The sequence below is a fragment of the Polyergus mexicanus genome, unplaced genomic scaffold (genome assembly GCF_030449975.1).
Source record: "Polyergus mexicanus isolate NDT 795.1 unplaced genomic scaffold, iyPolMexi1.0 SCAF_7, whole genome shotgun sequence".
NCBI classification, from domain to species: Eukaryota; Metazoa; Arthropoda; class Insecta; order Hymenoptera; family Formicidae; genus Polyergus; species Polyergus mexicanus.
This window is the reverse complement of record NW_027223327.1, coordinates 10013161-10025940: the sequence shown is the minus strand read 5'-3', so window position 1 is coordinate 10025940 and position 12780 is coordinate 10013161. Positions and strand designations below refer to the sequence as shown.

Here is a 12780-nt window from a genome sequence, read left to right as displayed (position 1 = left end):
ACGGCAAAAAGACGCCATAGCCTTCATCGCGAAACCCGCAAAATCTCCTGTGCGACGACGGCAGTATCGATCGTGCGGAAAAACGAAAAGCACAGGGAAAAGCACGCGGAAGGAGATGTACGGGGGAGAGATGCTAGGTCCCAAGTTTTTCGCTTCCGTGAACACCTCATTGTACAGGTCATTCCAAGAAAGCTATATATCTCCGTTGTACCAAGATAATGGATTATCTTACAGAAAGTCCATTACATAGAGAACCATATATCAGGGTAAAAATTTTCCATATTTCTTCGTAAGTGCGTTGACAATATGTATGTTAAAAATGTTGACGAATAATGAACTGAAATATCAAATAGAGAGAACTGGAACGATAAAAATAAACCGAGTAAATTCAATTTTATGCAATCAACGCAATTTATTTTTATTATTTGATGAATAATCCATGAGAAATATTAGCAACGCAATCTCTACGATAAAATCGTACTATTTTCATTTTGATGAAAAAAAAAAGAGATTAAATTATACATCGATAAATTATTCAATATCGGGACAATAAAAAAGATGGCGCTTCAAATAAAATATTCATTAAGATCGAGTCGATTCGGGAAGATCGAATAGAGTGTCTCTCCTCGAGACACCCTGTACTTTGTCGACGGGCCCGCTCGTTCGATCTCAACGAGCGGAAGTCGGGGGTCGCGTAGCTCCTCCTTCTCTTGCACATCGGTGAAGGAAAAGGGAGGAAAACGGGGTAGGAAACGCGACGCGGTGCTCCAATGCGTGTGAATTGCATTGCGCGGAACGAGGACCTGTCACCAATGCACGTGCTGCATCCTGCCTGCAGTATCTATCGTATCTCATCATCAATCGTTAAACGCGACCCATGGAAAAAGTATTCGTAAAAATAGTATCTGAGTTATAGTATAAAATACGCATGCTTTTTTATGATTGAATCATATCTTTTGTTTAAAATTTACGTCAACGTTTTATTTTTTTTATTTTTATTTTTTTTTAATTATTTTTTTTTTTTTAATTGACATCGAAATAGGACAATAAATGAATTTCGTATAATTATCTTTAGAAGCGCATTTTGAAAGAAAAAAAAATATATATATATATAATGGTTTTTTTTTATAACACTGTGTATATGTATATATGTGTATATATATGTACAGAATGTTCTAAAAAAAACCATTCAATACTTAAAATTTGATCTCGATATTTACAAAAGATGCTCCACGTGTCCTCCTTCCATTTCCATACACGCTTAGCATCTTCTTTTTACGAATCGCATAGATCCGCAATCGCCAGTTGATTACAACTAACTGATTGCCGGTGAAATTTTTTGTTATGAAGTATGTATGGAAATTGAATGAGGACATTCAGAATAAACATCGACACATAGAAGCCAGTAAGTCAATTATAATGCAGACATACAAAAATGTTTATATCTCAGAAAGAGTTGAGCTTTCGACTTATGTTTACTAAAGTTTTTTTTTACTCAATGTAGTGTGTCCTATCTATCATATAAATATTGAATGTTTTTTTTTAACATCCTATATATATATATATATATATATATATATATATAAACTTTATTTTTTACTAATTATTTCAATATTAATTATTATTATTATTAAAGAAAAAAAAAAGCTTTTAAAAACGTCGGACAAAGAGACCGTTTAATTCTCGTGTCATATTTTTTGCAAACAAGATTCAATTGTTTTTTAACGATGTATCAACTTACGCAACCGATCTTATCTAACTGATATATAGTTGTGCTGTCAATGTCGCAAAATAAAAAACCGCATTCGATTTAATTAATTGCATAAGGAAAAGATAAAATAGCTGATTATCTGCGCGCATCTTTGAGGAATCTACGAAAGAAAAAACAAGATATCCGGGATCATAACCGAAAGCAATATTGCAGGATTCAAACCAAGGCTGCAAATATTTGAAATAAACTGATAATATTGATTTACTCCGTTTTTGTTCTATTTTTTTTTCACGATTCAATCCCTTCTCTTTAACTTAAATAACTTTGTAAAATTTTTTACAAAAAATAGATAAGCGCGTCGCATCACACATTATTCGTATAAATTTCATCTAGCCAATAATCATAATATTTACTTGTTCGCTCTATTACATTTTATCAACACTCGCGACCAAGTAACAAGCGTGATTTACATCATTATATTGTGATTTAAAATATTTGTTGTTACTCCGAGTTATAGTAATTTGTCCGCGACAATCCGCGTTCCGTCGTAGAATTTTCTCGTGTCTCGTCATCACGTAATTATGTCAATATGCGATAGCTAAACTCGTAGCTTTATTCCCGATAATTGCATTACGCGTATCTACTTTGGTATCATTATGATAATTAGGGTTCCCGAAACTCGACCTGAAACGTAATTTTCGATTATAATACAAACACGTCTCGTCTCGTTATTTTACATTTTTTTACTTGACGTTTCATTCACAAATAGCGTGCCATTTCTATCATATCATAAATTATAATTTTGGAGATGTCGTGTGTATTAGTTTTTTTTTTTTTTTAATTATTAAGGATTCATAAGTACACACATATTTATAAATTAATTAATCGTCTCAATTGTAGCACTTTAAAATTAAAATTTAACTTTTTTTCTGCAATGCTGAAATTGTCAAGAATCCTCTACTATATCCGGAAGGGGGAGAAAAAAAAAACCTCTTCAGAATAAAAATTAGATTCGATAATGAAAGCGTTAACGTTCCGTTTTTCAAACGCGATTTCGTAGGCGTCAATCCCTAGAGTTCGTGAAAAGAAAGCCGGAACTCTAATTGACACCATTTAGACTTCGACGTGCTAGAGCTTTACGTATGCAAAACTGGTGTCTTCCAGGATTAATCCGAGATTAATAACATCGGGGGCACACCTCCCGACACGCGAACGTTACGAGGCAACGGCTTCGCAGATGCAACAAGAGAACGCGCGATAAATTGGAATTTCGTAAGCTGGAAAGTTTTTTTCGCCGACGCAATAGATTGATTACAGTCATTTGTCAATCGAGTGCCGCGTTAATAACGTCGCCTGTTACGACGAGTACGATAGACTTGTTAATTAACCCGTTATCCCTTCAACTATCGGCTCTCCTGTACACTTACATAATTCGCGGCTCTGCCGGTGCTCCCACCGAGACTTTCATTTGTAAAGTTTATCAAGGCGTTGCGATTACAAGGCTATTGTAGTAGCTATCACACGAATCCATTTACCTATTTTCCGACCATTACATAACGCGCCTGCACTCTCTTCGACGGGACGTCGTTCGTAATTTACTAATTAAACGTCGGCCGGTGGTGGTAACCCTCGACTCGTTGCCAGCTGATCGTAATTTGCGGTGATCGGCAGAGCTCAGTTTCAAGTTAGGAGAACATAATCATGACTTCTATGTAAATTTTATTCGAAAACTTTCGGAGACTTCGAGCTTTCAGTCTCTCCGTGGAAGTAAATTCCATTAAAATGAGGTTCATTTAAGGATTAAAAAGAATTAATCCATTGTCTACTCTACTTTCATCCTCGAAATTTAACGTGAAATATTCTAGATCCTTTAATTAAGTTAACACAGTTAAAGTGGTTTGAAATTTAATCTTTAAGAAAAGTTTGTTTTTCCTTCGATCAGAAGATTTTTTTTTTTTGTTTCTCAAAAACAGAATTGTGTTTGCGTAGAAAATAAAATCTTCAAAGATTGCGTTTCTTCTTAAGAGACAAACAAAATCTTTTCTTATTATCAGAAGTTTCGTTGTGTTAAAGAAAACAATCGTTGTCGGAGAGAAAGGGAAAGCTATGAATTCTCACGTGAAAAAAAAAAAGGAAGCGTGGGAAATTTTGAGATGCCTACACTTATATGACATATCCTGCGGGATGGGCTGCGCGCGCGCGCGGAGCATAACGAGAGGTGAAACGTCACGTTTCCCTGTCAGCGGCAAAGTTCATTGTACCCTCTGACGAGGCTAAAAATAGTCGGCAACAGAATCGAATCCAGCATTTGACCCTGCAAAAAAAATCTCTCGAGTCCCTATCTTTTTGGCGTACGCGTCAGAAGGTGCGCGGGAGATGTTATTTTTATCGGCTCGAGTTTCTCAAGTAATCGCGAAATGTCGTTAATTGTGTAAGAGAAACCGACCGTTCGTGTTGTAAAATTCTTTATAATAACAGAATCATATAAAAAGAGAATCGTGTGAATCGAGACGATATGCAAAAATCAAACATATTACAAAAAGTCATATCACGGATATGTATGATCGAATTAGGTGATTTTAACCGGCGTCGCAAGATCATTACGTTCTCTGTTCCATAAATGAGTTCTACGGAATTATCCTTATACAATTCCAAATTAATAATATTAGATATTAAAATAGTTATTTATTGTTTATAACGCCCGTTTTAAATCAAATGTGTTGAAACATTTAATATAGAGTTTAACATTTTCTTAAATTGTTATTAACAATTTTTGATTTCTTTGTTGATTTCCTATAGGAATAAATATGTAAAAAATATCTATTAAGAAAACTGTCTCAATCATTCGGAGACGGCGATTATGTAATAAATGGTAATTAAAATTAAGCATGAAAAAATCATAGAAAAAAGAAGCAATTAATAATACTTTAGAATGTTTTCCGATTATTTAAAATTTTTTTATGAGTTCTACAACTGTAAATATATCTTTCGGATGTTGCCATCGAGGAAAAAAAGAAACACGTAAAAAAAGTTGCTCTTACAAAAACTTTGAAGAGACCTCACGCAGCTGAAATATCGTCAGCGATATTTCATATACAATTTGCCTTTTCTCTCTTTCCCTCCCGTTCTCTTTCGTTCTGTATATCAATTAAGTACTGAATATACGACGGGTGATATCGGTTCGGTGCGATACACATCGTATTTTTGGTTTTTAGTTTGCCAACGTTAGAGGCGCTTGTTCATCGCGTGTGTCGCGACGTTACGGATTCTCGAATTAAGTATAACATATATATTGTATTTATGCCCATAAGATCGCTCTCTCTTTTACTTTTGCGTTTTGTAATTAATAAATATTTCTTCCATTATTATACATCTACTTTTCATTTCATGAATTATGCATTCCACAATAAATTGAATGGATGTAGTTTCTCTTTTCCGTTTTCCGGTTCAATTTTTTTTTTTTAATCTCGTACTTTTTTTTGCGTTGAAATTTATAATCTTTACTGATTTTTTCTGATTTTCTGTAAATTCTGTTATATTTGTTTCATTATTTCCTTAAATCTGAAATCTTTTCCATTGTGCAATCTTAAGAAAAAAAAAGAAAGAAAAAAGAAAAGGAAGAAATAAATTAGGTGTATATATGGCACGGACAAAAAAAAAAATGTTCGGTTAACGTAGGAGCACAAATCAATTTTGATGGGGATAAAGCGAAATAAGAAGCCGGTGTTTATTTTATTTCATATTTTACCAGCGCCTATGACAAGAGATAGGTGTGCTAAAACGTGCGTCTCTCGGGCTAAGAATGAAAAAAACGATTCTCTCTCTCTCTCTTTCGCCGTAAAGATTTTTTATTTCGTTCTATCGTTCGCGTTACGACGCTTAAGCTGTCGACGCGAGTATCGCGATCGTTTTTACGCGCGCATTAAAATACGAACACCTATACTAAGCCGTCATAAATGCCTTCGCCGAATAGGCACTCCTCGCGATCCAATGCATCGTGTCTAAATATATACAATGATAATGACAATTGCAAAGGCTTGCCATCTTTCAATTAGCGACAAATTATAAAAGTCATCGATGAATTTTTTTTATCAATAACAATAATCAAAATTATACATGTAATAAAAATACAGAAAATATTAAAAATTTCTTATACTATTCTTACGATCGAAAGTTTTTTAAATATTGACGTAAGTATTCGCGTAACGTGATAAAAATTACAAAAAGACAAATTTTATTTCACGGACGTAAATTATATTCCAATCTCGAGAGAAATAATTACGATTATATGAAATTATTATGTTTACTCTTGTTTACGTCGAAATACGCGCTCGATGGTTAATTTTCTCAATGATGGCGGTTCGATGCGGTTAAATGGCGCAAACGTAACGATTGCGAATGAATGTTGTGCGTTAAACTCGAACGCATAATCTCGCGGCTAAAATTGCGGAGCGATTTTACGCTCGTAATAAATGTCGTCCAAGCGGACACACGGTAATAACGCTGTACAGGGTGTTCCGAAAAGACTATATACGCGTACGTAGGTATACGATACCGACCGAAATCAATAACTGCTTTTGACACGCGTTGTAAGCGACGCACCATTAATTATTACACGTCGTAAAATGTTTCTTGCAGCTATATAATAAACACTCACAGTCGTCACTCTCAATGATAATCTCACGATAAAACGATAAGATTTAAAGTACTCGTGAATTGTATACTAATCGATTAAAATCAAGAGTAAAGAGTTTTCGATGTTATAACTCGTGTATCGCTAATTACTATGTTATAAGAAGAACACAATCGTATAAAAATTACACAAATTTTTTAATTACGTAATATTTATCTACTTTCGATATAAATCGCTCGATATAAATTTTTTTATTTATTTATAGACGATATATATAGCTCGTAAATATTAAAAAAGAAAATTAGTAAAGCAAGATTGTCAACATAATTGACTGATTAGAATTTATGTAATTGTAGAATAATTAATTGTTCAAAATTGAATGGTCGAAGCGTTTTTTTTCCCGCTGATAAATAAATAAGTAAATAGAACTTAAAAGATAGCGATATAAATAAAATCAAGGCTCACCTTCTCTCGCTTTCAGGTACACAGTGTTCGCGACGATGTTCTCCAACTCCATCAATTCCAGCTTGATCGGATTTGCGCGGCCGAATCGGGTGGGAGAAGAAGAGGCCTCGTGGTCGACGACGACGTCGGCAGATGACGTCGACGGGGAGCTCGTCCGATTGCTGTAGCTTCTGCTGTACGGGGTTGATCACCCTGCCGGGTTCTAGCAGACCAGCTCCCATCTGCGGCCCCGAGACACCACCAGAGTCCACGATCGGTCCCCTTTCACCGAGGACCAACGAGCGAGGAGCCGATGTCGATTATGTCTCAATATATCTCGATTCGAACCTTTGCGATAACTTTTTACTAATCGACTCTTAACGCGAGAGATTCGTTCGTTTTCACTTGCTCAGCTTGATTCTCAACGCTCGATCGATCGTCGGGATCAATTAATTTGGAATCGATTCGATTCCCGGGAGAATTTCTTGAATAAGGATCGCGTGTCTTTACAATCGCGTGTATTAATCTCTTGAAGGAAGAAAAAAGAGTAAAACTCGCATTCAGATAAATCGGCGCAAACGAGGATGCTGTTGAATAATTTCGAAGTTGTCCTCGCTCTCGTAATTAGGCTAATCGATGATAGTTTAGATGCGTCTTGCGAAAGGCGACTTTGTGCTGATCTTCGATCGCGAAACGGATGATGTTAAAATCGATGGTGTCGGAATAAATTCGGCGCCACGACGGATGCCGTTTAATCAGTCGGTAGATATTTTATCAGTCTCTGAGGATCTCTTCTATCTTTTAATAGGCAAAGTCAACGGATCAAATAGCTATGCGTGCGGCTGCGGAAGAAGCTTTATCGCCGTTCGTGGATTCAGTGAATCTTCCAATCCAACGGAATTAGATCGCTCGATGCTCAAATTTGTCGTCAAATGAGTTGATCGCGTAATCGACGCTCGTCACTGGCGGATTCCGCGCAATCATCTTCGCTGTCGAGTCGTCATTAACGATCGTCCGCAATCGTCGATTCTTCCTCAATCAAACATTCCATCAATTCCTCCCCCGATCGACGAGGGCGTCACGGGAGCATCGACAATCGCGCTCTTTCACTGCCGTCATCCAGATAGAATTTGTCCTCGCTATCTGTAGTCGCAGTTTCGAATCGCGCTATAAGCAAATAGAGAAACGACAACCGATCGAGAATAATTCTTGAATTCTCGCGCTCAGCTTCGCGCGCAATTAGTGAAACAATGTTACGACACAAAGGCGAAAGGCTATCTTTTTTAGAATAGACATATAGCGCTGTATCGAAGCGTTGATGGACGACGGGAAGACTTCGAATGTGTGTGTGCTCCTTTAACGTGACCTCGCGAAAATATCGCGCGAACACTCCGGGATGCGCTCGCTCGTGAGAGGAGCCACGTGTGGCCAAGTGCCTTTCACTCTTCTGACGATGAAACGCGCGCTGGCCCCAAAACGGACGGCTGGATGGCTGGCTGACTGGCTGGCTGATCGCCGAAACACCGAGATTCGAAGCGACGATGAATTACGCGGGAATGCCGATCTCGCGTGCGCGATTTCGCTCACTTCTTCGCTCCCTCTTCTTCCGCGGCGATTCCTTCCCTTCCTTCTCTTTCTCCTCCCCTTCTTCTTCTTACGATGCGCACCAAGGGTGAATGACATTCGCCGAGGGCGGCGAATTCCTAATGGCTCCCCTCGCGTATTTCATTTCTCTCGCGCGTTCACCGACGCGTTACTCGCGCGCACCGCCTCGTGGATTCGCTCCCGTGCACGCGCATGCTGAAAAAAAGATTCGATTAGTTTTTACATTGTGAGAACATGGAGGTTTTGAACGATAGAGTCAAGCCAACCGCATATTATAAACATATCAATGCGATATATTCGAGCTACGATTTATTTTTTATTTTATTATTATTATTATTATTATTATTATTGTCACTATTTTATATAGAAATATAACATATTTTGTAAATGACGTTATCCGGTTACCTTTACCCCTCGAAACATTAATTAAACATTTAAATGTGACATTTACACATGAGAAAATAATATATGCAAAAATGTAGTATAAAAACCGGCACTTCATATCAATAATCCTTAATTAACATTAAGAAACGGACGCAAACCGGATCGTCTCTCAGCATTTACGCAAGTTTTCGATAAATATTCTCTGAAAAAAAATATCTAAAGCTTGAGCGTACCTATATTCCACGTAGAAACATATCGGCGTGCACGCTCATTAGCGCGACATCGCCGTCACTGACGCACATGTGCGTACGCGTGAATGGGCGATGCGGCGGACAGGTGCATCGAGCAGGGATGGGAGGGGAAGGAGAGAGAGAGAGGAGAGACGGAGATAACGACGGGGCTAACGCGACGACGGTAATCTAATAAGCATCGAAGACAGCACGCAGAGAACACGCGTCATTTCCACGTATTCGTATCCGGCCGAGGCTTTTAATGGGCGATCACATATATACATATATACATATATATATATATATACACCGCCGGGGGATATAAATTCCGAGTAACCGCGGAAACGCGCGGGGATTAGAACGCCGTGGAATTAGACGGGCTCCTCTCGCTGCCGCAAATTGAACTCGCGCCGTCCTTTCCAATTATCTCGCGAGCCACAACCGGCCGACGAGACATACGCTCTTCCTTTCAATTCTCCCGATATCGCTCGTCTCACCGGAAAGGGCCGGTTCGATTAATTCTCGCGTAACGAATCGCCCGAAGCTAGACGAACGTCCGAGAAAGGCGAGGATTTCGCGACGCTCCTAAATTAGAGCTTTTAATCCCGGAATAGGAACGATTCGACGTAAACATCGACTTTCTAAACCACCTTTTACTGTAAAATTTCTTTCATACGAATCTCAAATTATTATATTCTTAATGCGAGACATTTTATCATCTGTCATCAGTGACGTAACTACAATATAAGTCACGTCATTAAATGTCATGGAATTAAACGATATAGGATGTGTTGCTGGCGAGGCGTGCTTTAATACGTTACGTGTCGCAAGAAGAATTGTTTTTAAAGAAATATGTAATTGGTAGAATAGTTTTTGAATGGCGAAGAGTGTTAACCATACTTGCCATGCATCGTCCCGGCACGCACTGGAACGCGATGCGGTTTTCGTGCCATTGTTCGTCATACGCGATACGCGATTGTAAATTGACGACGCGACGAATGCAATTCGACGTATCGAGCGTGTCTGGATTCCCAGCCACGCTAACATAGTATCTCGCTATTAATCGCGCGATCGCATTCCCTTTCAGAACCGTTCAATCCACAACGCAATTTCGTTTAATTGCCTTTTCACAAACATAATTCCATTTCGACCTCGTCGAAGAAGAGACGACCACCTAGGGTACGCTATATCCATTCGTCTCCGTTTTTTTATAAAGGTCTTTTTATACGATTAAAGCTTCGTCTTTTACGACTTATTTTCGTCAAAATCATCGTCGGCGATTTTAATCATTCTTTTCTACCGCGTCGCAGACTCGCGTGTGCTTTATTTTATATAAAATCCGAAGCGAAAGGGAGAGGAAAAGATGTTTGCGACTCGATGCGCTTGCACGTTGAAATACGGCGCGAAACACGCGTACGTGGGTGCGATAAATCAATTTGAACGCCGCGATGACCGCAAAAGCGATAAAACGATTCCAACGCGGGAAAGAGGAAGAAAATTGAAGAAAGAGAAAGAGAAAGAGAAACGAGTCGCCGCCTTTGAAATCTTTGTGCCTGCTGAAACCGCGAGAACGAGACAGAGTCGTTTCGCTCGCGTTTACCTCCCCCGCCCTCCCACCCTCTCACCCCCCTCGATGATTCGCGATATATATATATATATATATATATATATATATATACACACATCGAAATAGAAATTACCAATAACGGCGAGACGGAACAATACACGCCGTTAACGTTGATATGCATTAGAGGCGTTCGCATTGTGTCAATCAGTAATACAGTTTATACGTGATTGACGGTATCATAGACAATATACAACGTACGGGTACGTTCGTCCATGTATATAGGATGTCTCAGATAAAACAATATTTTTTCGTTCAATTTAATTTCGAATCAAATATTCCTTTACAAAAATGTCAATACGCTTTTGAATTGCGAGCGACTAAAGATAAAAAAACTTTTCGAAAATTATATCTAATTTTCGGACAATCCCAGATCGATCTTATTTCATTAAAGAAATTCAGATCTGGTTATGATACAAAGAGGGAGGAAAAAAAAAAATCATAAAAATAACGACGTCCCGCCAAATTTTCAATAAGCGAAGATTCGCTAAAAATTGGACAAAAAATCCGCAAGCCGAAAGAAGTACGGTCGATTCGGGACACCATATATACGTAACTATATATGTGATACACATTTATAGGTACGATGTATAGCCGCATTATGTGTGTTGTGTGCGAAAATGAGGGAGAGAAAGAGAGCGTCCGGGAGGGGGATTCGAGGGGGATGGAAAAGGCAATTCCGCCGTATCAGCGCAAATGGCTATTGGCTGACAGGAAGGAACGCCATGCGCTTCTCCGCAGAAGACGATAATAATAAACGTTTATGATCGGCGGGCTTCAAATTGGAACGCGCGGGCCAAGGTTCCGCGCACAATGGGCCCTTACCCGATACGATATTTCAATATCCGGCGCCCTTTTTCGCCTGGATTGTGGATCACCTCGATCGTCTCTCTCTCTCTCTCTCTCTTTCTCTTTTTCATCGGTCCAAACGCGCCGGTAATTCGTAACGCGCGGAAGATGAATTCTCCCGGAATTTTTCGCGAAGCTTTCAAGTAAGATAAATTGTCGACACTCGCAGATAGTTGAAATTCATCCGTACAAATTTTACGATTGTACACGCACGAAAAGAGGGGCTATATCGCCATAAAAAAAAAAAAGAAAATTATTGCAACGTCTCTCACATTATTAATTATATTTTTACGCGAGATGTAAAAAGCTAGTTAAATTTTCGAAAACGCAAAGACGATTTCATCAAAAACTCGCGCGTATGTATCTTATCTAAATCTACTTCTACATTTTTTTTTTTCTCAACACAACCCTCTATTTAACTATTTACTTGAAAATAATTAAACCTTTTAATTTCGCAATGAGTATATGATCTTACTGATATTTTTCGGATAGATAAAATCGGCTAAAGTACGAATAAATATCAGACTCACGTAAGAACAAGGATTGCCTAGATGTAATGGCAAAGTGGCTGAATGAATACGCTATTGTCGTGCGCAGCTTGCTTTATTTTTGGCTGACAAGTGCTCGATATACGTCAACTATAGCGAAATTAGTTTAAGCTAGACGAAAGTTTCAACGCGAGCAACAACCGTCCGACCGAGTATTACGATATATAACGCAATTGTGTTTCACTTGCGTGAATATATATACATAAGATATAGAAGAACATTAAATAACAATTTTTTTTCTTTTATGCTCAGCTCAATCTACACATCCTTGTTTAGAAAATTTCGTGAAAAGTGGAGTATTTTTATTTAGTATATAAAATTAATATAATAATAATAATAATATTAATAATAATAATAATAATAATAATGTTATTAATAATAATAACATAACAATAATATATTATATATATTATATATTATTAATGTAAATTAATCATTTAAAAATTTAAATATAGATTATAAAATTATTAATTACTAATAATATATTATAATAATATATTATACTTCAGTAATTATTATTAATGAGGATTTATATATAAAAATGTGCAAATATACATTGTAAATTGCAGTGAGAGTTTTAGTAAAAAAAATTCAAAAAGATCCGTCTGAGAAGTTTTTTACATCGCGCAATTTACGTTAACAAGGATAGTTAGAAACACTTTGCCGATATCGAAATACAGTATTCGAGATACGATAACGGATATCTTTGACACCGATATTTCAACTCCTGCATTAGCGATGCCTAAGAAAAA

The 12780-nt window shown here is 37.6% G+C and overlaps 1 protein-coding gene across 3 annotated transcripts in view; it reads right to left on the bottom strand.

Annotated features, from left to right (window-relative positions):
- Positions 1–12780, bottom strand: part of Gprk2 (G protein-coupled receptor kinase 2) — a 76505-nt gene that overhangs the window by 16155 nt on the left and 47570 nt on the right. For 2 of the 3 annotated variants that reach the window (XM_070298756.1, XM_070298755.1), the window contains one exon: positions 6810–8588. In XM_070298756.1, coding sequence (XP_070154857.1) covers positions 6810–6861 — 52 coding nt within the window. In that variant the 5' untranslated portion in view covers positions 6862–8588. Of the gene's footprint in view, positions 1–6809; positions 8589–9010; positions 9081–12780 lie in introns of those variants that run through there. The other variant, XM_070298757.1, reaches the window with a different exon arrangement.